The sequence below is a fragment of the Artibeus jamaicensis genome, unplaced genomic scaffold, assembly GCF_021234435.1.
Source record: "Artibeus jamaicensis isolate MK-2021 breed Jamaican fruit bat unplaced genomic scaffold, CSHL_Jam_final scaffold_916, whole genome shotgun sequence".
NCBI classification, from domain to species: domain Eukaryota; kingdom Metazoa; phylum Chordata; class Mammalia; order Chiroptera; family Phyllostomidae; genus Artibeus; species Artibeus jamaicensis.
In genome coordinates this window covers 24,473,456-24,500,423 of record NW_026522059.1, presented here as the reverse complement: position 1 = coordinate 24,500,423, position 26,968 = coordinate 24,473,456, and the positions used below count along the sequence as shown (strand labels likewise).

Genomic DNA, 26,968 nt, shown 5'->3' with positions numbered 1-26,968 from the left:
CCCCTGCAGAGGTCGTTCCTTATGCAATCTGCCTCTGCCTCTGTGGACGAGAGCAAGGATTGTGACTGCCGTGATTGCCCCCTCACTGGGGGTGAGGAGCATGAGAGAGAAGAGGAAAGAGGAAAAGAGACCACTTAAGATTCCATCATTTACTCCTCACGTTTGCAAATATCCCATTCCATTATTTTCTAGACCATCTATTCTGAGGAAAACACTACAAAGAAGTAGGTAGTGCCTTTGCATCGGCTGTCCCTTTGACAACATTAAATGACTTAGTCACGTTGTGTGGGAAATAAAACCAGTTGATTCATGGTGATGTGACCCTTGTGTCACTCCGCTTCCTTTTTTTCTGTTCTATATCAGACTCCCGGCCCTCGGGAAGGGCACCTCTGCATGCAAAGAAGAACCTGAGACGAACCTGTAAGTAAACTTGCAGAGTACTCTTATTTTTGAAATTGCCTTTTTTCAAGAAGTTGTTAAATATTAGTAAATTGGAATAAACAATTGAGGCCAGAGGGTCCTTTCACCCCGCTCCTCTACCCTGGCAGTTTACCTGCAAGCAGAAATATCAGAAACTCTTCGCTAACGCTGGCCTGGGGGATGTGAATACCCTCATCTCAGGGAAGACCTTGGCAGGAATATCCTCTTAACAAAGCAGCTAGTGTAGACTTATGCTTCTCCCCAGCCTTTGAGGAATTAATCGCTGCTAGCCAAGCCTGGGTGGGGGTTAGTGAGCAGCAGGGCTGGCCAGGTCCCGCTGCCGAGCGCAGGATGCAGGGCGACAGACTGAATTGTTCCGTAAACGCTGTTCTGTTTACCCAGTAGCTTTCATTAATCTTTCCTTTCTTGTGTGAAGGTTGCTTTCACAGAGGAAGGCATTTGCTGGCTTTCCCAAGGCAAGAATGATTAAAACAAAGTTACGAGGGATTCATTCTACCTCAGACCGGGGCCTCCGCACCGGCTCAAGCTATTTTGGCAGGCCGAGAGAACAGTGTGTTCAGAACCCAATGATAAGTCTGCAAGAGTTTTTAAAAAGAGAAAGAAAAAGGGAGAAGGACAAGAGACGCTTTATTCTTCTTTTGTACCTCTTCCAGGCACGGGGCTCCTGTAAGATGCCAACACCCAGAGGCAGCTCTGGGCTCTTCTGTGCCTTGTTCCAGAGACTGCTGGGCAGCAGGGACCTTAGAACTGGGCTAGCCCAAGGGAGCTGCAGCCCGGAGAGGTGAAGTGACCTGTCCAAGGTCACACAACCCGTCTGGATGAAGGCAGGCTGGACCGCCCGTCTCCCTGCCCATGCTCTCCTCCTATCCCACTCTGCCTTTGTCCAGTTTCCTTTCAAATGAGTTTCCCATCAAGCCCTGAAGACAGTGAGAGAGGCTGAGGGGTGTAGACGAGGAGCACCCATAGGGGATCCGCAGAGCAGGTTGCAGGGAAACCAAATGAGTAGAGAGGTTGTCCATCTGGGTTTATTTTCCCCAGGGAGTCTGCAGACTGTATCTGTGTTTGAGGAGCATGAGCCATTGGCTTCTGCATGGGGTGTACGGTCAGAAAGAGTTGGTCTTGCTTAATAGAAGTTTTGGGATGTCAGACAAGGCGAATGCTCCACAGGTGGGGACAGAAGGGAGTATCGGGACAGCCCCAGGGTCCCCATCTCCAAGTCCTTCCCAGAAGAAGGCCACATTGACTTCTCTTGCACTTGCAGGAGCAGCGAGCCCTTGGGTTTGTCTTGGCCAGTGCTGGAGTGGGCACCGGTGATGGGCATCTTCAATATCCCCCAACCAGAAGGCCCCCAGGGTGGGCCATCCACGTGGAGGTTCGATTAGGAGTGTTTCACGGCCCCATCTGCAATGACTGCCAGCTGGGCCTTGCATGTGGAGCAAGGATGTGTTCTTTGCACCCTGAGGGTGACCTGTGCTCAAAGCACAGTGCTCAGGAATGGTGGTCTCCTTGTCTCCCTAACAAAGAGGCTGGACAAGGGGCTTTGGGGGTGGACATGATGGCTGGGAGCCCCTGCACTCCATGCCAGGGCTTTTGTTGCTGCCACTGACATTTAATACTCCCCCTCCCCCAGGGAACATGCTTGAAGCCACTATGAACGCACCCTGCAGCTGGTGTCTGCTGGCATGTGCAGGCTTGATGGAGAAGTGTGGCCACTCCGTCTCCCGTGGCAACGGCTTAGCTCTGCGTGAAAGCAGATAAGTGTGGGCTCAGGCTGGATACGCAGACTTTGAGGCTCTGCATGGCTCCTGGCTTGGACCGGGGCTCCTCGTCACCAGCCCTGTCCCTTTCCTTGTTCCCTCCCACTCAGTCACACAGAAGGTGCTTTATCCCTAAGAAGGAGAGACTGGGCTCAGCTTGTAATACTGCCCTGAGGACTCCAGCTGTGGTTCTCCCTACTGGGATGTGGTACAAAGTGCAGGTTAGGAATCAAGGCAGGAAAGTGGCAGTTACTCTTGGGATATGCTTTTGGTAGAAGCAAGAAGCAGGTACTTGATATAGGGGAGACAAGGATGTTGAGTCAGGCAGTAAACATTACTGATAATGGAGGCAAAATAAAGAGAAATTGCAGGTTAAAGGAATCAGGTTAGCCTTTTAGAAGGTGCTGGAACAAGCAACGGAGAGGGAGGGAGGGGCTTGACCCTGTAGCACAAGGGAAGGGAATGTAATAGAGTGAGAGCTCTTTGGGCAAAAATAAATATTCCCAAGGCATAGAGAAAAACCTTTATGCATGCGACTGAAAACTGGCCTGCAGCATGATTTTAAAAATGTCCCAGGGGATCAAAAGAGGGAGCGGTAATTCAGATAAGCAGAGAGGAGAAAGAATAGGGTGGGGAGGGAGATGGAGCAAAGACAAGAGCAGGCAGTAATGTCAGGATTCCCCAAAGACCCAGGGTTGGAAACTGGCAACCAGTGGACAAAATCAGCCAGAGGGTTTAAAAATAATTTGAGCCTACCTTTAAAAAAAATCAGATGTCACCTAAAGAAATCTAGATTTCTGGCTTCTCTTGAAAAAAAAATCAGAAATCTTGGCAACTCTACAACCTTGTCTCTGTATAGTCTAGAGTAATATTTGCTGGCTGGGGGCTGCCACCCCTGGAGCTTAAATTTGGGCACAGGTTCTCCATTGCCCATCACCTCCTGCTGTTCAGTCCCCCAAACTATCTCCTGATTTCCTTCACTCTTTAAGGTGTCTGTGTGGCCCCGTGGGCATCTGCAATGCTGAGCGCTGCCTGCGCTGCTCTGATTTTTCAGCACAGGAAGAGCCCCGACCTTGACCCCCAGCTCAACAGAGTTGGGGTTAACGTCTGACCCCTGACCCTGGGACCAATGGCTCAGTTAAGAAGGAGGGCTCTGCAGCCTGGACCTCAGACCAGAATGGGCCTGATGCCAGGATGGGGACCTGCAGTCAGTGCTGGCGGGGTCAGTATGGGTGCTGGCAGAGGAAGTGGGGGACACCAGAGGCAGGTCACAATGACGGGAGAGCTTATACCAGCACTGTTGAATCTGCATTTCAGGATGCATGCATCATGATTGGGATTCCGGGGATATATTTCAACACACTTAGGAGCTACCCTTTGAAGATCATGTTAAAGAGGGTCTGAGAAGCTGGCCATCTTGAACCCTCAATGTCACTTAAACATCGGTTAGAATCCTGGCTCTTCCAGTTATTCTGTGTGACCTTAGGCAAGTTACCTAATCTTTCTGAGACTCACTTTCTGTATCTACAATGTTTAGATATAATACAGAGCCACTGTGAAGGTTAAGAATAATGTGTATCAGATGCTAAAACAGTGGCCAGACACTCGGTTAACAACTTGATAACCATTATCATTATTATTCATCTACTGGTTGGGCATGTTTGGTATGTGGGAACTGGAGCTCTATTTAGCTCAGGGACCCTGTTAAAGATTTTTTTTTTTTTTTTGGTTTTTGAACTTTAAAAAAAATTTTATTGATTATACCATTACAGTTGTTCTGTTCCCCCTTTCATTCCCCTCCACCCTGCACACCCCTCCCCCACCATTTCCCCCCTTTAGTTTATGACCACAAGTCTCAAGTTCTTTAGATTCTCCTAAAGAAATAGTATTTCCCCTACTATTCTTACCCTCTCCCCTATCTATTTTCCACCTACCTTCCGTGCCACTTATTTTCTGTACCTTTTCCCCCCTTCTCCTCCTCCCACTCCCCAGTTGCTAACCCTCCATGTGATCTTCATTTCCACGTTTCCACTCCTGATCTAGCTGACCTCCCCGTTTGCTTTTGTTTTAGGTGTGGTTCTTAATAACTGTGAATTTGCTGTCCTTTCACTGTTCCTCTTTTTTATCTTCTTCTTCTTAGATAAGTCCCTTTAACATTTCATATAATAAGGGCTTGGTGATCATGGACTCCTGGAATTTGATCTTACCTGAGAAGCAATTTATCTGTCCTTCCATTCTAAATGAAATTTTGCTGGATAGAGCAATCTTGGTTGTAGGTCTTTGGATTTCATGACTTGGAATACTTCTTCCCAGCCCCTTCTTGCCTGTAAGGTCTCTTTTGAGAAATCAGCTGACAGTCTGATGGGAAGTCCTTTGTAGGTGATTGTCCCCTTATCTCTTGCTGCTTCTAGAATTCTCTCCTTCATTTTAATCTTGGCTAATGTAATGATGATGTGCCTTGGTGTGTTTCTTCTTGGGTCCAAGTTCTTTGGGACTCTCTGAGCTTCCTGGATTTCCTGGAAGTCTATTTCCTTTGCCAGATTGGGGAAGTTCTCCTTTATTATTTGTTCAAATAAATTTTCCACTCGTGGCTGTTCCTCTTCCCCTTCTGGTACCCCTATAATTCGGCTGTTGGAGCGTTTAAAGATGTCCTGGAGGTTTCTAAGCCTCTCCTCATTTTTTAAAATTCTTGTTTCTTCATTTTTCTGTTTGGTCATTTTTTTCTTCCTTCTGGTCCACTCCATTGATTTGAGTCCCAGTTTCCTTTCTATCACTATTGGTTTCCTGTGCATTTCTCTTCATTTCAATTAGTTTAGCCTTCATTTTTTTCTTCTAATTTGTGACTAAAATCAACCAGTTCTGTGAGCATTCTCATCACCAGTGCTTTGAACTGTGCATCTGAAAGTTTGGCTATTTCTTGGTCACTTAGAGTTATGGGCTCTGGGGCTTTGAGTTCTTCTTGAGCCATGTTTTGGTCTGTTCGTGCCTGTTATATACGAGAAGCGGAACCTTAGTTGTTCACCAGGGCGGGGCCACCCAGGTCGCTGGTTTGTGACGCTGCATGTGGGGGCGGGGTCAGAGCGGGACAATAGTGGTCTCCTCTGCTGCTTCCCTGCCACTGGGGCCTGCGCGGTCCATCTCACTGCTCGCTCCTTCCTGGTTTATCTGTGCACGAGTGTGTGACTGCAGTCAGCCAGCTGCCTTGTGCCCTCACTGGGTCTGCCTGTTGCCACCCCACACCTGGGATCCACCAACTGCCGACCACGCACCTGGGTTGGTCTAGCCGAGTTTTCCTGTGCAACCCTGCTCCACCAGCTGCTGGCTTCGCTCCTCTTACCAGTCTGGCTGAAGGGTTCGTTGTTGTCGGAGTTCGGTATAGTTCAATTTTCTGTGTTTTGGCTGCGTTTTTTGTTACTAAAATTTTGTTGTCTTTAAACTTGGTTGTGGGAGAAGGTACAGTGTTTCCACCTACACCTCAATCTTGGCGGAAGTCCCTCCCTATTAAGGATTTTTAAATGGGGTTCACAAAAGGCAGAGGTGAAGTGCGGCTATGTTGGGTCACTGAGCGGTGGAGCACTAGGGGCTCACTCCCAGTTCTACCTCCAACGCCAGGCAGGCTCAGCGAGTCCCTTAGCCTTTGTGGATGTTCACTTCCTCTTCTGGGGAAGCCAGCCGGCTAGCTGTCAGTCATCTAGAGCTGTGCAGCTCATACATGGACACCAGCCACAGGTGACTACTTAAATTTAAATTAATTAAAACTAAAGAAAGTTCGTTTTAATAGGGCTAGTGCAACTCCTCAGTTGCACTAGCCCTATTTCAAGTGCAAGTGCTCAGTTGACATGTGAGGTTAGTGCCAACTGTATCAGTCAGCACAGATGCAGAACTTTTCCATCATCGCAGACAGTGCTGTCAGACAGTGCTGACCACTCGAGCTTGCTGCCCAGGTCTGGTCGTCAGTGGAGCAGCATCAGCCCCAGCTGGGACTGATGAGTTCCTAATGAGGTCATTAGGAATGCAAAAGCTCAGATGACTCTCTTGGGAGTCAAAATCAGCATTTCAACGGGATTCCTCCAGCGATTGTATAGTCAAGTTGAAGAAGCTCTTGATCACTAAGACTTCTTCTAGCTCTAAAAACAAAATTTAGGAATTTGGGTGTCTGCTTGAAAAAGTCTTTGAGAAAGAAATAAACAACCGTCTTGCCCAAAGCTTGATTCACTGATGTGCAGAGGATGAAGGCATGCGGCTGAAGACAGATGGAGAAAGCTGAAGACCAGCAGGACGACTGCCCTTCCGCAGATGACTGCCCTTCTGCGGGAGCAAGAGGGAAGAGATTGGCAGACATCTGAAGGCAAAGGGTCAGTGCTGGGAAGGTGGTGCCAGCCAGCTTCTGTCCCTAAGTCTCTCATCAGCTGGGGGCGTCCCATTCTTCCTAACGACCTTCAGAGAGGAAAGGGTCTCCATTTTCTGCAGCAGCAGGTGGATTGCATCTACTGGGCACCTTTCTCCCCAGGGTGTGTTGAGGTGCTCCCTAAAGCTCTGCTCATTCAGTCTCTGCAGGTAGGGGCAAAGACAGGTCTTTCATTCAAGTAGGAAAAATGAGAAACTGAGATCGGAGAAGAAATCGAGGTCATATTCAACAGTGGCAGGAAGGGTAGGCTGGAACACCAGTGTCTGCGTCCGATGCTCAGTTCCCCGGCCTGAGCTATAAAACAGGAGAGGTTGCTCTCAGTCCTCTTGCCCCGGAGAGTTTTGGTGACTTTTGGTGATGTGCTGTCTCCAGCACAAAAACAAAAGGGATAATATTAGAATTGTTGCTTGTTAAGAAAACATGGCCCTCTTACAGGACAAAATTGCAGTCATAGATCTTATTTAATTGATATTAGATTTTATTGCTGAATGTTAAAACTTTAATATGTCCATAAATCTGTTTCTTACTTTCAGAGAAAGATCTGTATTAAGAACACAATGTACAAGAGAAGGAAAAAATGAATCATACATGTACATTATTAATTTTTTAGGAAGCAAGCAAAATGGTGCTCATAAAAGATAATAGAAAAAATTAAAAAGCTGAGTGAGATTTCTGATTTGCTTTGGAGAAAATTTCATGATTTGAGACATACCCTTACAGAATCAACTATTACCATGCAGGGGAACACGTGAGCAGATAGAAGTGGGTTTGTGCTATGCAGGTCGGTTCTTACACAGTCACTGGCAGACAGTGGCATGTATTTCCGGTGGATACACAGTGAGCTGAGCATCCTGTCTCGTAATCGAGTCATGGAATCTGAGAATAATTCAGGGGACAGGGAGCTGGCCGGAGTCGGGGAGACCTGGTCTGAATCCCACTGTGCCACCCACTCTCTGTGCCGTCGCTGGCGCGGTTCAGCGAGCCCTCTGAGTCTCCGTGTCCTCTGTGTGAAGTCCGAAGAGCACCTGTCTCCAGAGGCTGCAGGAGGAGGCTTTAGGCGAAGTGCCTAGGACACAACAGGCAATGGATACCTACTAGTGTGTGAAGTTATCAAATAATGGTTTGAGGTCAAATCCCGAGCCATGAAAAAGGAAGCGAACGGGGACAAACCTAAGAGGAGAGGTGGTGCATCCCGACCTGCTCTGGTGCTGACTGTCCTGTCCTCTGCCCCCAGCTCAGCACCGAGGGAGGGCTCGAGTCCTCTTGTTCGGGCAGAGAAGCGGGTCTCAGGTGACACACCTGAGATGTTGGGCCATGTTGGGGGAGGGGCCAGAGCACGGGGCCCATCGTGAGTTCCCAGGTCAGAGTGGTCTGGGGGTCGGGTGGGTGCACAGGAGCACTGCCAACCTTCAAACTAGCCTCCAGTTCTGAGAGGAAGCCAGCTTGTGGGAGGGAAAAGAACTGCGTGCTTTTGCTGGCCCCCATTCTAATGACGGCTCCAATTCCCTTCCCTCCTGACAACATAAGAACGTTCCCTTGGAGCGTCTTAATCTCTGATAAGGCCAGTCCCACACGGCAATGTCCTCTCTTCAACACTTAATTTCTCCCCATAGCTCCCTTCTGTGCTGAGCACTTCCATTCAGATTACACGACAGGAGTGATGAGCCTTCTATATTATGGCCGGAGGAATTTCCACAGGTTTGTTCCTAACCTTCCTGTTTTCCCATCTCATTTCTGCACTTCCTTAACTACATTTTCCGTGAACACAGAGGAAGAGTCGTTTCCTCATCCCAGGTTGCTCGGTTCACGCCCTCTAGCCCATGCCTGGACACCCCACTCCCTGGGGATAAGTCACTGTCTCAGACAGTATTGAGATGCTCCATAAATCCAGCCCCATTGTATCTGGTGTGAGCAGACATTTATTTGAGGGGGTTTTAAACTGATCGGTATCTTCACTGAAATCCCATACATATGGTATAATGCTCATTAGATATTTTCATGTCAATCAAGAAAGAAACATCTCAAATTGATGTTGCATTGTTCCAAACGAACCCAATTTCATCACAGACCTAAATCTATGTGGCTGACAGGGTGGTAGCAGCCCCACAGCACCCGTATGTTCATTATGCCAGATTTGGAGAAACAGCAAAGATAATGAACTCAGTGACAAAACATTCTTGTTTCCTTCATCACAGTCTCAGGAGAGGAAAGACCTGGTTTTTACAGAGCAGAGATGCAGTGGCCTCAAGCCAATGCCGCATTTCAGTTTGGGTGCCCCTGATACGCTTTCTGGTCTGTAAAATTGAGCACAAGAAAATGGATGACTATTAGAAAGTGATCTTACATAATAATGCAGATCATTGAAATTTCAGCTCATCCATCAGCCTAGGGTTCATTGCAACCTTTAAGACCGATGACACAGTTTTGCTGCTCTCACCAAGGAACAACTGCTGGCTAATAAAGCAGCACAGAATTCTGTGGCTTAAAATACATAAACATTTGTTATTGAACAAGTATCTTTGATCAGCTGTTGGGCTGGCAAAGGACTGGCTGGTCGAGGATGGTCTCTTTACAGTCTGGCAGTTAGCTGGCTATTGGCTGAGTTGATGAGATAGACTGGTCATGTGTCCCTTGTTATCCCACATCCCAATCTGTATATGACAGGTTGAATGATGCACACCACCCCAAGGAGGCCCGTGTCTGAATGTCTAGAACCTGTGAAAATGTTACCCTTTGTGGCAGAAGTTACTCTACATACGTGCTTAAGTTAAGGATCTTGAGATGGGAGGTTTTCCTGGATTATCTGGGTGGGCCCATATGATCACAGGGATCTTTATGAGAGGGAGACAGGAGGATCAGAGTCATAGAGAGGAGATACAGGGATGGAGGCAGAGGTCAGAGAAAGAAGAAGATGCAGCATTGCTAGTTTGAGATGGAGGAGAGCATGTGTGGCCGGGAATGCAGGCAGGCTCCGGGAGGTGGGAAAGGCAAGGAAACAAGTTCCCCCCAGAGCCTCCAGAAAGAACCCAGCCCTCTGGACCCACTTTATTTTATGTTATTTATTTTTTATAATTTAAAACTTTTAACAATATTTTATTGATTATGCTATTACAGTTATCCCCAAATTTTCCCCTTTGTCCCCGCTCCACACAGAAGCCCCCACTCCCTCAGGAAATCCCCACACCATTGTTTATGTGTGTGGGTCATGCATATATGTCCTTCCTCTACTCCATTTCCAATACTGTGCTTTACATCCCCATGGCTATTCTGTGACTGCCTATTTGTACTTCTCAATCCCCTCACCTCTTCCTCCATTCCCCAATATCCCCCCTCGTATCTGGAAACCATTGAAATGTTCTCCATATCCATGCTTCTGTCTCTATTTTTCTTGTTTGCTTAGTTTGTCTTTTAGATTCAGTTGATAGATTCTTATTTTTTGCTATTTTATTGTTCATAGTTTTAATTTTCTTTTTCTTAAAAAGGTCCCTTTAACATTTCATATAACAATGGTTTGGTGATGATGAACTTCTTTAGTTTTTCCTTGTTTGAGAAGCCCTTTATGTGCCCTTTGATTCTAAATGATAGCTTTGTTGGGTAGAGTGATCTTGGCTGTAGGTTCCTGCTTTTCATGACTTTGAATATTTCTTGCCAATTCCTTCTAGCCTGCAAAGTTTCTCTTGAGAAATCGGCTGACAGTCTTATGAGAACCCCCCGTAGGTAACTGACTGCTTTTCTCTTGCTGCTTTTAAGGTTCTCTCTTTATCTTTAAGCTTTGGCATTTTAGTTATGATGTGTCTTAGAGTGGGTCTCTTTGTGCCCACCTTTTTGGGACTCTTTGTGCTTCCTGGACTTCTATGTCTATTTCTGCCACTAAATTAGGGGAATTTTTCTTTCATTATTTTTTCAAATAGATTTTCAATTTTTGGCTCTTTCTCTCTTCCTTCTGACACCCCTATGGTGCAAATGTTGAACCTCTTAGTTTGTCCCAGAGGCTGCTTATATTATCCTTGCTTTTTGGGGATTCTTTTTTGTTGTTGTTGTTATTCTATTTGATTGTTTTTTGCTTCCTTGTGTCCCAAATCATTGCTTATCTCCATTTTATTTAGTTCTTTTTCTGGGGTTTTGATCTATTCTTTCATTTGGGCCATGTTTCTTCATTGCCTCATTTCGGCAGCCTCCTTGTGCGTGTTTCTATGTATTGTAAATAGAGCTTCTATGACACCCTGTCTTAGTAGCATGGCCTACTAAGTAGGTGTCCTTTAGGGTCCAGTTGCACAGCCTCCCCTATCACCCAAGCTGTGTACTCAAGGTGTACCCTTTGTGTGGGCTGAGACACCCTCCTCTTGTAGTTGAGACTTGATTACTCTTGGTAGGTCAATGGGAGGAATTTACTCAGGCCAGTCATCAGCAAGGACTGGCTGTGACCACTGACCACCAACTTCCACCCTCCATGGAGGATCAGCTGTGTGGGGGCAGGTTAGTGATGCTCCAACATGGCCTGTAGGTGTCCACTGGGTGTATGAGTCCTGTGATTTTCCAGGCGTAGGTCAGCGCCCATCTGTGTTTTGCTTGAGGCCACCCTGCCTGAGCTATAAAGCAATCTGAGATGTGTGCTACTTGTGCTGGGCTTGGGGTTTCCCAGGTGAAGCCAAGTGGTGACTCTAGGCTGGCTACTGCTAATGCCAGGCCTGGGGCCTCTTAGCAAGGGGTACGGGGGCTGGGGACTCACTGAGGCCAACTGTTATTCATTTGAGAGGCTTTAGGAAGTTGAGAACCATGAGACAGGACCAGTCATTCATATAGATAAGTCCCTATTAACATTTTGGGTGAGCCCTTAAGTTGGGTGGGACAGAGCCTCAAGGGACCTCCAGGGCAGGACAAACAGTATTAGCCAGGTTGATGGATCTCAGATATGACACCTATTCGCCAGCTCTGTGAGAGAGAGTTCAGAATAGGGACAATGGCCTCTGCCCACCTCTCCTTCTGGGGAAAAACTGTCCTCCAGCTCCTGCCTTGATGCCAGACATTTCAGTTCCTTCCCATATGCCACTAGTGCCTTTCAAGCTGCTACCCTGGTGCAGGAGCTCAGAGGGAGTGAGTCTGAGTAAGTCGTTTGTGGGTTCTCTATGAGGAACTCCTTGGGACTCCACAAGTTTCTTCCACCAACTCTGTCCCTGCTGGTTATTGCAGTTAGAAGTTATGGGGAGTTATCTTTCTGGCACTGGAACCCTGGGCTGGGGCATGTGGTGTAGGGCTGGGACCCCTCACTTGTGAGATATCCTCCCTGAATTTTTACCCACCACACGTGAATGTGGGACTAGCTGGTTCCACATCCCCGCCCCTCCTACCAGTATGGATAGATGTATTTTTTTAAACCTGTTGTTGTCAGACTTCTATTCGACTTGATTTCTGGTGGTTCTGAGTGATGGTTGTTCTATATTTTGGTTATACTTTTGATGTGGTTGTGTGAGGAGGTAAGCCATGTTTATCTTTGCCACCATCTTGACCAGAAGTCTGGACCCATTTTAGACTTCTGTCTTCCAGAACTATAAGAGAATAAATATGTGTTTCTATAAGCCACTAAGTTTGTGGTAACTTTTCACAGCAGCGACAGGAGACTAATACACCTGAACTTGTTAAAAAGTTAGTAGCAGGTGCCCAGAGAAGGGCAAGAGTGAATCATAAATTCGGATTGGCACACTGTCACTTCTGCCACATTCTATTGGCCAAAGATATCACAAGTTCATTCCAAACTCAAGGGTTGGAGAAATAGACCCCACCTCTTGATGATTCTATTTCTCTCACTTCTTGATGGAATAAAGGTGGTAAATCACATTGCAAATGGGTACAGGGACCAAGAAGGGTAGTTGTGATGAATCTACCACCATGCCCTTTACAAAATGACAGAGGACATTCAAAAGCAACATCTGACCCTGGTCTCTTTCTCCTTTCCAGGGCCACAGGGATCATGGGGTTCTGGAACTCAGGCAGTGATATCTTCCTAAGTCTTTGGGGAATCTATGTGTCTCCAAGAAGCCCTGGATGGAAGGACTGTATGCAACATTTGGGAGTTTGTTGTTTTGTTGCTTTCATTTCCGTGGGCCTCCTCTCAGTGGCCTGCTCCTGGTTTCTGTCATCATCTGTTGTCTTCACCACCTCCTGGGTGATCACGTGTGTCCTGCTGTACTGCTCCAAGCATGTGAGATGTTTCATTCTTCTCCTCTTCCTCTCCTGTGGCCTGCGTGAAGGCAGGAATGCTTTGATCACAGCTGGCACAGGGGCAGTCATCTTTGGACATGTGGAAAACATCTTTCACAACTTTAAGAGTCTGTTGGACAGTATGACTTGCAACCTAAGGGCAAAGAGCTTTTCTATTCATTTGCCACTTTTGAAAAGGTACATTGAAGCAATTCAGTGGATTTACAGCCTTACTACTCACCTGAGTCTGTTTGATGATCTTGTTTCTTGGAACCAGACTCTGGCAGTCTCTCTTTTCAGTCCCGGCCAAGCCCTGGAGGCACAGCTAAACGACACTAAAGGCGAGGTCCTGGGGATCTTATACAGAATGGTGACCACGACAGAGATGCTGTCCTCTCTGGGAGAGCCGCTGCTTGCCCTTGCAGGGCTTTTGCTGGTGCTACTTGGCACTGGCCTTTTCATGAAGCGATTTCTGGACCCTTGTGGTTGGAAGTTTGAAAACATCTACATCACCAAACAGTTTGTTCAGTTTGACGAAAGGGAGAGGCACCAACAGAGACCCTGTGTCCTCCCGTTGAGTAAGAAGGAAAGGAAGAAGTATGTGGTCATCCCTTCTTTCCGGCTCACTCCTAAAGAAAGGAAGAAGCTGGGGCTGTTTTTCCTCCCCATACTCACCCACCTGTACATATGGGTGTTGTTTGCAGCCGTCGATTTTCTGCTGTATTGGCTCATTTTCTCCGTGAGCAGACATTTTCAAAGCTTGCCAGCACTGGAAGTTCACTTAAAACTGCACAGGGAGGTAGGTGCTCACGGGCTCTTCTCAGGGTGTATCCTGGCTGTTAGCCGGTCTCTCTGCGAGATCACAAACCTTCCAAGGCAGGGCAGTGTCTTACCACCTTGGATCTCCGGTGCCTGGCACGGTTCCTCCCACGTACAGGAGCCCATCAGATGGTGGTTAAATTAAAGTCCCAGTGTTAGAGGATATCATTCTGAAAACGTTTGTCACTGTGTTAGCTTCCTGTGGCTGCTGTAACAAATGACCATAAATGTGTGTCTTAAAGCAACAGAAACTCATTCTCTAATACTTCTCAGGTCAGGAAGTCTGAAATCAGTGTTGCTAGGAGGACATCAGGGTGGCGTTGGCAGCCACGTGCTCCCTGCAGACCCCGAGGGAGAAGCCACTGTTTGCTTCTTCCAGCTTCTGGTGGCCGCTGGCATTCCCTGGCATGTGCCTGCACCACCCCATCTTTGCTTCTGTCTCCACATCGCCTTCTCAGCACTGAACGCCAAACCTCTCTTTGTCTTTCTCTGAATGGATGCCTGGGGTTGCAATGGGGCTTACCAGGATGGTAATTTCTCCATCTCAAGGTCCTTCACTGAATAACATCTGCAAAGTCCTCTTCTCCCCCTAACTAAAACCACATTTACAGATTTGGGGATTAGAAATTTATACTGTTGGGGGGCCCATCTTTTAGTCTCCTACATTCCGCAGGCACTGAAATATGGGCCTAGGGGTCTCTGATGGGGAACACGAAGTTGAATTTCAAGCAAGGGTGCCTGACGTGAACCTAAAAGGCCAGATTCAGGGCTTGACTTCCTCTCTCCTCAGGCTTGTTATGCCAGTAGGCTGTGAGCAACTACTGTGAATGAGAACTCCTTTTTTTGCAGTCCTGAGTCCTTCTCAAACAGGAGGGACCCTAATACATCAGCGTTTAAGAGGATGGTGTTTGTAAAAGGGCTCCTACGTAATCAAAAAATACAGCTGTTGCTAGGGCCATGAATAAATGGAACCAGCTACACTTTTGTTTTTCAAGCAGCTTAGATCAGTGCTGTCAACCTTAAGTTTCTTAAGAATCTCCTGGGGGTGAATGCAGAGCCTTAGGTCTCAATGTACAGAGATTCCGTTTTAAACAAGGGAGCACTTTTAGTAAGCACTTCATTCATTTCAAAGCAGGCGGTCCATGGACCACACGTGGAAAAATGCAGGTTCCTCAGGTGCTGGAGAGCAAAGACCTTGTAGACCAGTGGCCCTGGTGCGGTATCTTCACTGGGAGCCAAACAAGTAAACAGGCAAACTAGTCCCATGCTTTGGCCTGGCCCTTTGGATCTAACCAGACTGGGGTGAGGCCTGGGCAAGAGGTTCAGAAAAACTCCTGAGTAATTCTCATGTGCGGCCAAGATTGAGAAAGACTGTTCTAAACCCAGCACCCAAGGAACGGCGCCACCGAATAGAGCCACAAAAATCTTCACTAGCCAAGACAGTCCATCTATCTGAGCTTGTGCCTCCTGAACTTGTTCTTCCTGAGTCTTGGGGCACCTGCCTTTGTCCCTTCTATTCTCACTCCTCTCAGCAACCATGTTCCAACAGAGAAAGCTGTGGTCTTCTGCATTTCATCTCTTCTCTGTTCCCTTCATCCCTGTGAGAACTGTGATTATGGGGTCACTTCAGAGGATCTGGGTAGTGTCAGATTCTTATTTTTTTGGTCACCCAGAAATTGTGAAACTGAGCTAGATGGGACATACATGTGTGCATGTATGTGTTGTGTACATACATGTTCACGTGCTTGTGTAGTGTATGTGTGTGCATGACAGAAAGAGAGAGTCATCCACACAGGGGTGGAGGGCACTAGCCCAGACAGCTGCTTCTTCATGTCTGATTTCCCCTCTCTTTCTCGAGCGCCATAGCTGGTGCCGGTGTGGTGGAAATCTCGGCACCAGGGGTTGCCCGCAAGTCCTCTTCTGAAGCCCCACTTTGCCCATCTCTCTTTATCTCTGGGCGGGGCTCCTCCAGCTGCTCGCCCACTTTGCCGCCCCTTTTCTTCTGGCTCAGCAGGCCCTGTCCAGGAGGCTGCCCCTCCTGTCCCTGGGCTGCCTCTCCGAGTTGATTACTCTGAGCCCTCTGCGTCCCCTGAAGAATTTAGTTAATTACAAGAACACTGTTGCTGTCGGTGTCTGGAGCGGAGTGGATAATGGAAGTTGTGCTTCAGTTGGAAGTCAAACAGGAGTTTCAGACAGGCCTGATCCTGGGGGGTGGCTAGTTCGAGGGCCCCTGTCCTCCCGTGCCCCTCCATTTGCCTCCCATTTCTATTTTTGGTCTCCCCTTCTCCTTCTCTCTAGTTTTGCTTCTCGCTCCTTTATTTCTCTCAGTCAACATTCATGCCTGTTTTGCGAGTTCTTGCTGTTTTAGACACAAGGGAAAAAATGTTAAGTTCTGACTTTGAAAAAGGCCCAGAAGCTTTCCAATGGCAATGTCCTCACAAATAAATTTTGGGGCGTTGGGTCCTGGGGGTGAAAAAATGCCTGGACCCTGACAGCTGCCGTGGAGGGGCTCAGTCCTGGAGGGGGAGGCCACCACGTCCATGCACAGGAACAGCAGGTCAGTGGGCGCAGGAACAGATGCAAGGCCAAGGTGGCTGAGAGAGCTCCGCTCAGACTCTCTCCGATGGGGCCTGGAACGCACACAGTGCCACCAGCAGTGTCCTCGCCACTGGGAGTGCCTTGCCCTTACCCCAGGATGCCCTCGGAGGCTCCTGGTCTCTCCACCGCTGCAGATTTGCAAAGGAGAAGTCAGCAGGAAGAGAGCTCAGCTCAAGGTTTTGCCAATGTGTCTCTCCTGCTTTCATACAATTTTAAATTAAAAAGAAAGAAGGGGAATGACCTGAACTGAGCTCACTGGATGGGTCAGCATTGTAAGAAAAAAGAGCCATAGTTGCTACTCATTAAGCACCTACTATGCGAGTAGCATTTGTCTAGATTAACTTTCCGGGACTGTCTGATGCCAGAGCAGGTTCTCTGTCTATTCCTCAGCACTATCTTGGCAAACTGTTTACTTAAAAGAAGTAAACACATTTTAAAACATAAGGGTACCATTTAGTGTATTGTTCTGGATTTTGAGAGAGTCCATTTGTCTTCCACATTACCCTCCACCAGTTCTGTACAAAAATATTGACTCAGTCTTTATGAAGCCCTGACTCCCAACTGCAAAATCCCCAGTTAGATTCCCAGACTAAATAACTTCTCCCCAGACCGAACACCCGCCGCTTTCTTATTGCAGGATTTCTCATCACTGACTCAATCGATGTGTTTGTTTCTTCAATGCTATTAAACAGAGTGCATGCTTTTGCTCTGGGGATAGAAATCTCTCTATTTAATTGTAGGCAAACTATCTTAATAAGAGGAGAGGCAACACAAATGCCTTTCATTGCTCAGCCACAGTGCTGGGGAAATTACAGACTTCATTCCACTTTTGTATAGAGGTCCCTGGTTTGGGATTTCTAGGCTCTACACAGGTATTAGAGTAGACCCACGGTGTTTGGTGTTCTTTGGGTGGGTTGGGTTCTTTCTCGACAGTCCTGGCCCCAGGACACCGGGATGCAGCGGTGATAACTTACTAATGGCTCTAGTCTGTAAGGTTAATGCTCCATCCCAAAGGTGTTTAATTTACCCTGGGAGTAGTTTATTCATGGGCAGGATCTGGTCCATTAATTCCTGTTTTACCAAATTAGAAAACAAATCCAATGAGAGATTAAATGACTTTCTCAGGTCAGGGAAGAGAAAGAGCTGAATCAGCACACACCTCTCTCATCGGTGGCTTGGCTGGGTGGCTGAATGTCATCTTCTGTCCTCTGTACTGGTTTGCTGAGAGCAACTGATTCCGTCTCTTGCTTACAAGCAGGAAGGAATGCCTTTCTGGAGCATCCAAGAGATAAGAAAACATCCTATTTTGAGACCTCTAAAAATAGGACTTTAGAGCCATCTTCAGTAAATACTATTCTTAGTATTCTGTCACTAGGAATAATTCCCCCTCCCTACCAGCTCTAGAATGTTGACTTAGAACATAATGTAATGCCCCTCTCTCCTTGTGACCTGGTGGTCTCATGGGGAGTGTATGACTGGATCTTAAGGGGCTATGCGCCAAAAATCTTTGCTCCCATTTGAGTTAAAACCATCGTTCATTAGTCCCACATGGCCTAGAGTATAGAAACAGGTGCTCCATAAAAATGGGTTATGTGGCCACATTTGTTAGGATAACAGCTGGCTGACGTTACACGGATTTCTCTGCCTTCTCAGAGCCTTCAGAGGTCTCATGGGCACCATGGCTCTCCAAAGAGGGGATATGCAGACAAACTTATGTGATACCCTTTTCAAGGAAACCTGTGTTTCCACAAGCCCACTTTGGAGAACACTGGGGTAGGTACTGATAAGGCCTCCCCTGGGCCTCTGCACCAGTCACAGCTCGCGAAAGAAACTGCGGCAGCCCCTGCGGCCCATGCCCCCTGCCCGTTTTAAGACAAATGGTATTATGTGTCACAGGGCAGTAGTGACAAAGACAAGGAATGAACATGAAATAGCATGGGTCTTGATGATTTTATTGTTTTATTTCAGGAGCAAGGAGCTCAAAACATCATCCATGATTCTTCTTTTAATATATCTCTGTTTGAACCCAACTGCATTCCTAAACCGAAGCTCCTTCTCTCTACCACTTGGATTCCTCTCAGCATTATTCTTGTGATGCTAGTGATGCTAGGACTGTCGTCCCCCTTCCTGATGCAACTGAAAATCCTGGTCTCAGCATCTTTCTACCCGAGCGTGCAGGGGGAGCGGGTCCAGTACCTGCATGCGAAGCTGCTGAGGAAGAGGGCGGAGCAGCCGGGAAGGGAAGTGCACAGGCCGCTGAACCTGTACTTCACAAAGGTAAGGCCGAGACGAGGCGTGACCTGCAATTAAGGACATTCTGAGTTTAAAGGGCAAAACGGGATTTCAAAGCATTCTTTAACTTCACATTAGGTTTGTATCTTCCACAACGGGTGGGACACTGATGTAGGTGGGGGAGTTAACAGATAAACATGGCTAAAGCTCTTAGCTCTGTGATTTTAGGTGTTGGTCTACAGCAGGGGTGTCAAACTCATTTTCACCAGTGGCCACATCAGCCTCGCGGGTGCTTTCAAAGGGCTGAATGTAATTTCAAGTCATTAACCATTAAGGAGTAGTTACATTTATACAGTCCTGAAATTATTTCAGCCCTTCAAAGTCAACCACAAGTCACATGTGGCCCCCTGTGAAAATGAGTTTGACACCCTGGTTTAAAGGATTCTACAAGATTGTCCAAACAATGACTGCAAGTGAGTATGCTTAGTCATATTATAGAGAGACTCCTGGGAAGGCCCTTTGCAATGAATAAGGGGTTACTTTACCAGGTTAAGGATAAATAAATAATAGAGAGGGAAACTTTGCTCTGTTAGCTTGGTAAACTCCAAAGAATTTGCTCATTCTTCAGCATTAAAGTATGTATATGATGTGTAGTATGATATATATGTATATGTGATATATACGTATGTTTATACACATGTATAGTAATATAATGACTTTCAGACACATAAAATAAATGCTTGTCAAAGGTTTTATTTGACTTATTAATGAAAAGAAAACAGTAAAAAATCCAACCAATTCGAAGAGCAATTCAAAGTGCGCATACATACAGGCCATCAGGAAAACCAAAATTAATTCACTTCGTAGATCCAAAACTGACTCCTTTGGAAGGGTGATTGGGAGGGTCAACTGTACTCTATGGGGTTTTTTTGCAGGTGCCTGGACAAGAATCCTTTGCGCTGTTGCTATCAGCCGTCAACAAGGTACACAGTTGGAAAATAGCTCATGGGCAATGAAAGAGCAAGAAAACCCACAAGGATGGTTGTTTTCTGGTCATTTCAGAGTCTTCTGCAATTTTTCCTGACAGCAGTATCCCCACGATGAGAACTTTATGTCGGAGGCATTTGAAAGGGCTCTGATGCTCATTTGCTCACCTTTTTGTCTCTTCAGATTCATTTCTGGCTTCCAGTCCTGAGAGTGATTAGGAAGAAGCAAGTGGACACTGCAGGTGATGACAATCCATGAGAGACCCCAGCGTCGTGTCTCGGCCACCCTTCACCAGCCGTTCTCCCAGGTCCACTGAGGGTGGTCCCCCCCAACCCCATGCCCAGCATCAGACAACTAACTACACTGCGTGGCCCTTCAGGGCTGAGTTTGTGGCCAAACCACTTTTCTCCGTAAAGGCCAAAGGGCTGGCAGGTAAATGGTTATGTCATCTCTTCCACATGAGGGACATGATCTAGTCGGTGTCACTACAACCAAGTCCTCCGAGGATAAGTCTTAGCATGGAGTAACAGTTAAAGAAAAAAACAAAAAAAAATTGGAAACCCCCCTGACATCTCTACTGCAGGCTCACAAACAAATGCCAAGGAGAATATGCAGGCATAATGCCAGTAAAATACCTCTAGCCTTGAATCCCTTTTCTGCCCTTCTGGGTGTCTTTCATAGCTATTCCCTAGCCCCACAACTGTCTCTCCCCTCTTCCCTTATTCAAGAACCATTTCCCAAATCCATCTCCAGCAGCTTCTAATTTCTTCTCCCCACCACCTCTGTGGGATCCCTTTGTTTCCGTCTCCTACCAAATCTCCTAGCCACAGTGATTTAGGGACCACATTTATCAAAGTCATATAAAATTTTTGTTAAAATGTACATGTTAGGCCTTTTTTCCACTGTATCAGTACATACCCTATGTACGGAGGCCTCCTTCTGTACTCTGAACACTGAGGAAGGAGAAAAGCCTCCGCGAACTCTGGTTTTATTATCTCTAAAGTCCAAGAATGGATAAGAAATAAAGAAACATTATTTTTTTCTTTTTAACTTTTATTTTGAAAATGTTCCAACGTACAAAAAGGTTTCAAAGTAGTACAGAGTTCCATTTACCCCTCACCCATCAGCCCCGAATGTTGAAATCTTACATAACCATGGCACAGTTGTCAAAACCGAGTAAATGATACTGAAAAAATGTGTGACTTACAGAGTTCATTGAACTTTTCATCAGTTGCCTCACTACATCCCTTTTCTATATTCCTTATCACTATAGCTCTTGATTCAATCCAGGCTCTCACACTGCATTTAGTCATCATGGTTCCTTAGTCTCTTCCGATTAGTAACAGTTCCTCACTCCTTCCTTTTTCTTTCATTATCTTGATACTTTTGGACAGTACTGACCAGTTATTTTGTAAAGTGCCCTTTGACTTGGGATTGTCTGATGACCCCTGTAAGCAAACTCAGATAATGCCGTGAGGGCAAGAATACTCCAGAACCGATGCCACACTCTTCTTGGTGAGGTCCGGAGGTGCATGGTGCCGGCGTGTCTCATTGCTGGTGAGGTTACCTGTCAGCCTCGATTCAGGTGGGGTCTGCCCTAGTGCTCAATCACTGTTTCCTTTTGTGATCATAATAAGTATGGTCTCAAAGGGGAAATGCTTTGAGACCATGCAAACATCCTGTCTGTCATCCCCACTTCATGCTCTGATTTTAGCGTTCGTGGATGCAGAACCATGACCACCAAGCAGTGGTTTTCTACTTTTGTATCTTCAACATGTCTTGATTGGAATTCTACACTATCCCCAGAAGGAAACTTTTTTTCGAAGACTAAACTTTGTTTCAGGCACCCAAGTACGCATTTCACACACGCGACCTCATTTCTGGTTCATGGCAGCCCTGAGAGGGTACAATTTCTCCCGTGTTATAGGTCAGGAATCTCACCCTCCAAGGCCCTGACTAGCTGGCCTGGGGTGGGGCCCGACACTCACGTGTTTCAAGCCCCAGGTGGTTGTAATGGGGCAGCCAGGATGGAGATCCAACATCCTGGCAAGTTTTAGAGCCGCAGGTCCTTCCATTCAGGTCTTCGCTGGGGAAATTGCTCTCACGTAAGGAGCCTAATTGGAAATGTGTCTGATTCGGCATTTCCCAAAGTGTGTTCCTGAAACCATGGGTTCCTTAGTTGCTCCACAAAAGGAGTCATGTGATACTAGGAAATCCACACCATCCATCTGCCTTCGAACCTTGCACATAAAGCGTGTGGGCATAATTCGAAAACTGTGAGAAATTTCTTTTAACCTCGTTTCATGCAGAATGTCCCCAAATTACTAAATCATGGAATAAGTTTACCAGCAATAACTGTTATCACCACTTAGGACCAGTTCTACGGTCCATACTCCAGTAAATGCTGACATAATTGGTAAAGTTTTGAACGAAAAAAGAATCAGAGAAGGTGAATATGCATTTATAATTTTGGCTTCTTTAAATATTCTTGATTTCATGCTTTATTGTGTTTTCTAAAGAAATGTATATATTAATAAACTGATACAATATGTGAATTTTTGCATTTACTGTGTATTTATTCCTCCTTGAGGTAAGGGATCTTCCCCACATTACTAAGACAAAGAATCAACTGCTCAATTTTTAGAGGAAATTGGATGCATCTGCCTTTCTAAATTCTGCTAATTAACTCACTTATCTGACTAACAACAGCGAACATTTGAACAGGGCTCAAAGAAGGTGTTGGTGATGCCCACCCGGCCCCCTCCCCCTGCCCCCAGTCCTTGCCTTGGCATGTTTTTAACGTAGTCAGGAAGAATGACAGATGCTTAGGTAACGAGGGACAATATACAGCAGCTGTAGGCGGCACCTTTGTGGGACCGTGACCAGTCTATCCTCTTTTCTACGAGGAGGGCACTAGAGAGGTTGGTGAAGGGGATTTAGTCTTTAAATTAAAATTACTTTTCTGAAGTAGCAAAATCTCTTTTTGTTTCCAGCAGACTGACTCTGACCAGTTCACAAGACTTCTGCAGAATGTCTTCCTGTTTCTCTCTGTTAGGCCAGCTCGTCCTTGCACTGGCCTGGCCCCTTGGGAGGACAGGCTGGCAGGGAGGTGCTATCACAAAAGGCAATTTTGATCTTGAAAATAGACTCAGACTTGCTCATTCGGACCAGTCTAACTCGGGAGATAAAGTGCTTATGTAACTGCAGCGTATCCACTTCAGATTTAAATGAATGGTCAGTTAAATTTTCTGAGACATCTGTGGGGAAATGTGCTTTGTTAATCTGGTCGAGGCAGAAAGATACGGCCCAATGTGATTTAATAGAGCTTCCTTTGTCACCTCTAATTTCAATGGCTTATAAAAGTACTTTGCCTTGTAGTCAGAGTCACTATTTCTCATTTCATGAATCCCAGCGTGGTGGCTGTATTCTGTGAGTCTTTCGGGTGTCATTCTGTTGACCTCACTGATTCTGGATCTGGTGTCCATTGTGTTTCTCCGTGACAGTAAAACACCGTCATTCCAAACACCTTCGTGGTCACAGATCTCTTTTATGGTTCTACTTGGGATGTTAAACATGGTCTTCTTTTTTTTAAGATTTTATATCTGCTGTTTTCTCTGTTAGAACCTAACCAATCCTGATTATATTATGGGATATGTTGATGTCTTACACTTTATGTATTTTTGTCTTAATTCACCTGAGAAAGAAAAAAACAAACATATCTTAGAGAGTAAGAGCTAGCTTCCCCACCTAAAGTCAGTAATAATGACAAAGACCATTGAAGTTGTTTTATTTAACATATGCTATAGATGAGAAAGGAACTGGCTAAAAAAAGTGAATGTGGGTTGACTGTGGATGTATATCTATATTTAAAAGCCTGTTAAATTGGGCCAATATAACACCCACACAATGGGGAAGAAAGATTTAAATTAGTAGGTGGCTGAGACCCCCAAACTCTCAGGGTTCCAAGTCTCTTTTGGTTTTAATCACCAGTGCTTGGTTGCAGTGACATTTTTAAAAAGCAGGGAAAGGAGATGAATAACAGGATACAGAGGATAATAACCTTTCATCATCTAAACCTTGGGCATCTATAAACCTCACCTTTACAGTGAGAAGGCAGAAGAACTTGACAAGTTCACACTTGCAGAGTGAATTTGTCCATTGAGGTCTTTGTGTAAATGTAAATGGGAAGCAAAAAAGGCAATGGTAGGAACAAAAGCGTAACTAGCTGCAGTGACTACAATTAGGGCAGAACATGTTTGCATTCCTTGACCAGATGCTGAGGAAACACACAGTGTGGCCTGGGAGGTGTCCCACCCCCACCTCATTAGCAAAGACAAGGAACACTGTGCCCATGGCCCGCAGCATGAGGCTGAGGAAGAGGACAGGCCTAGGGGATGCACAGGGGGCGGGAAGGACTGACATGAGGATGCCGATGTCCATCCACTCACTTCCCAAAGTCATCAGAATTGCCTTTTGAAGGTTAAAAAGCAAAATAAAATTATAGGTCCAAAACCTAAACCAAGATATACTGAGCAACTTCCAGGGGTGTCCAACCTGGGGCCACGGGCCACATGTGGTATAGGACGGCTGTGAATGTGGCCCAACACAAAATTGTAAATTTACTTAAAACGTTGTGAGATTTTTTTGTGATTACATGTCACAATGTATGTAACGTGTGGCCCAACACAACTCTTCTTCCAGTGTGGCCCAGAGACGCCAAAATGCGGGACAGACACCCCTGGAAGAGTCCAGGGAGGGTCCTGGAAATCTGTTTTCTAAGGGACTTCACGGTTGCTTGAGGTGATTCAGCAGATTTTGTAACCACGGCTTTAGAGACTGCAGCAAGGCTTGGAGAGGAGAGATTGTTGGTTTATTGTAAAAACAACAACAACCCACGTCTGTGCAGTATCTACGTAATTAGTATTGTGGATATACACACAGCACTCCCACTCTAGCTGATGCTGAAGGAACTATTAATCCATCAAGTTTCTTCAACAATGCAGAAGACTAATTGTCAAAACTGCATTGTTCTCCTCTCCTGCGATCCAACCCCCACACTGGTGTAAATGAGCGCCTGAGCAGCACACAGCCAATGGTGGTGTCATAACTTGGACACTTTTAACTGGCAGCTAACTATTTATCAAACATGATTTGATATCCAATATTATCTTTTAATTAAATTATTTCAATTTAGGGGGTGGGCTATCACAATTTAAAAAAATAGACGTTAACCTCGATTTGGAAATTACACAATAGAGTAGGAAGAGCTGGTTGTTGGAATGGGGAAGGCTGGACTCAACTCCTAGTTCCGCTAAATCTCCATGACATCAGCTTAGGCACGTTAGCTCCTATCTCTCTGAGCCTCTGTTCTTTCTTATAAGATGAGGCTTAAAATAGCAACCTGATATTATCTTCTTCAGAATTAACTGAGATGACACATACAACATCTCCCCAAATTAGATAAATAAGTGTTAGCTCTTTCCTTTTCTTCTTTCATCGTTTCCTGCCCGACCCCAATTCCTTTAACTTTTAGCAATAGGTCTGATACAAAAAGAATTTTTTTTAAAAAGTACTTCAACCAGGCTTGATACACAACAGGGATTGGCAAATTTTTTGTGAAGAGACAGACAGTAAATATTTTAGGCTTTGCAGCCACAGGGCCTCTGTTATGAGTACTCACCTCGGCCACTGTAGCGAGAACGCAACCACAGGCAGCGAGGAAATGAAGGGGCACGACCGTGTTGCAATAAAACTTTATGTGGAAAAACAAGCGGCAACCTGGACTGGCCTGCCTAATAACACAGGAAGACGTTTTAGAAATCCATTCAAAATCAGAAAAGAAATGGGTCCGTAATCCTTCCAGCTAAATGACTTTGCAAAAAAGTCACTTCACCTTTCCAAGCTGAACTTTCTCATCTGTAGAGAGGAAGGAGCCAGGCTGTGGGATCTTGGAGGAAGCTGCTGTCTGCTGAAGTCTTTCATTGTTTGGGGAACTGCAGCCTCCTAGAGAGAATCCCCAGTGGGCTGCCACCCAGGTTTCAGCATTTGATTTGTTTGTTCTTTCATGGTTGATCAATGAGTCATAAAGAACAACAGAAGCTCTTGGGTTATAAGTACGATTTTATTTGATGAAAAAAGGAAAAAATAACATTTGGTCAAAATAAATAGTATTTTTTTTTCTACAGACACAAAAGCAATCAGACTACTTATTAAATTCTAAATGCTGTAGGTAATTTCAGACTGTTTAAAGTCAGGCTGTAATGTCAGTGGCTGAGGGCCTGGAAATTGAAAAGTCTCCCCTCTCCAAAGGGAGCCAGGCGCTCACACTCGATGTGATACATTAATTAGGGAATGAAAGAAATAGATCAAAATTGTTTTTCCAGAAAGAAACCATTGTGAAGGTATGTCTGTACTGAGACAAGGCTGCTATGGAAATGCTAATACAAAAAAATAAACAATACAGTGTTTCAAACATGATGCCATGAAAGAAAAGTGTCCAATTAGAAAAGAGAACTGACTTCTAATTTTGGCTTTGCTACTGACTAGCTTAGCCGAGGCACTTCCTTCTTTCGACACAATTCAGTCCTTCATAGAAAATATTGTAATAGCTATTACATATTTATTGAGCTCTTACTGGGTACCCAACACGGTTTTTGGTGTATTATTTCCATTACCAATATCTCACGAGGGTAGTTCTGACGCTATTGCTGTTGTATAAATGAAGAAGCCGAGGCACCGACAGGCTACGTAACTTGTGCACAGTGTGTGCTGGGAGTAATACAGAGCGCAGTTACTCTCTACTATGCGGCCTCCCAGGGCGTGGCTTTAATGTGTCATTTCCCGCCCAGGGAGCTGGACCCGCACTTCCTACTGAATTAGCATCCCCCCAGCAAGCAGTCGACTTCCCCTCCAATCAGATCCCAGCCTATTTCTCCACCTTTATCCACACTTTTTCTCTGCCTGAACCCTCCCCTTGGTTGAAAACCTGTTTCCACCTGTTCCCCAGGAGTCGCCCATCCCCCTTCACACTTCTGCTTTCCTGGACTTGTTCATTTGTAAAGCACGCCCCCATCTCCTCTCCCCATTCGCTTCCTCCGTCCTTCCCGTCCTTGGGTAAGAGGACTTGGGCAAGTCTTGCCACCCCAGAAAGTGAGCAGAGTGGGAACAGCACGGGAGGGAGTTTTGTAAATGGGGTCGTGTCCGGGCTCTGTCACAAGCTCCGTGTGGGAACCGGGGGTTGTCATTTAAACTCTCTGGGCCTCAGTCTCTTGCTCAATTGAGTGTCGGACTTCATTTGAAGTTTTCAAACTTACTATTATTCTTTTTGGCAGTAAAACTCTCCCTCCAATTCACTCTTCGGATCACCAGGACCCACTCCAGCAAAGACACAGCTGCCCGCCTCGAAACAGACACCTTCCCCGCCCACCTGGGCCGTTCCTGGGGCGCCCGAGGCACCTGCAAGAGGAAGCGGGACGACGCAGCCGTTCCCGCACAGCCTCGCAGCTTGTTCGCTTCATCATATTGGCGT

At 46.0% G+C, this 26,968-nt stretch overlaps 1 protein-coding gene across 1 annotated transcript; it reads left to right on the top strand.

Annotated features, from left to right (window-relative positions):
* The first annotated feature begins 374 nt into the window (after positions 1-374).
* DCSTAMP (dendrocyte expressed seven transmembrane protein) lies at positions 375-21,973 on the top strand. The gene is made up of 4 exons (XM_037133340.2): positions 375-420; positions 12,562-13,603; positions 18,190-18,498; positions 19,624-21,973. Exons 2-4 carry the CDS (start codon positions 12,575-12,577, stop codon positions 19,696-19,698), a joined length of 1,413 nt encoding a protein of 470 aa, XP_036989235.2. The 5' UTR covers positions 375-420; positions 12,562-12,574; the 3' UTR covers positions 19,699-21,973.
* The last annotated feature ends 4,995 nt before the right edge of the window (positions 21,974-26,968 follow it).

Coding starts and splice junctions, on each gene's coding strand:
- DCSTAMP (XM_037133340.2), top strand. CDS start 12,575: ATGGGGTTCTGGAACTCAGGCAGTGATATCTTCCTAAGTCTTTGGGGA. Junction 13,604..18,189: donor ACTTAAAACTGCACAGGGAG/GTAGGTGCTCAC, acceptor GTTTTATTTCAG/GAGCAAGGAGCTCAAAACAT. Junction 18,499..19,623: donor TGAACCTGTACTTCACAAAG/GTAAGGCCGAGA, acceptor TTGTCTCTTCAG/ATTCATTTCTGGCTTCCAGT.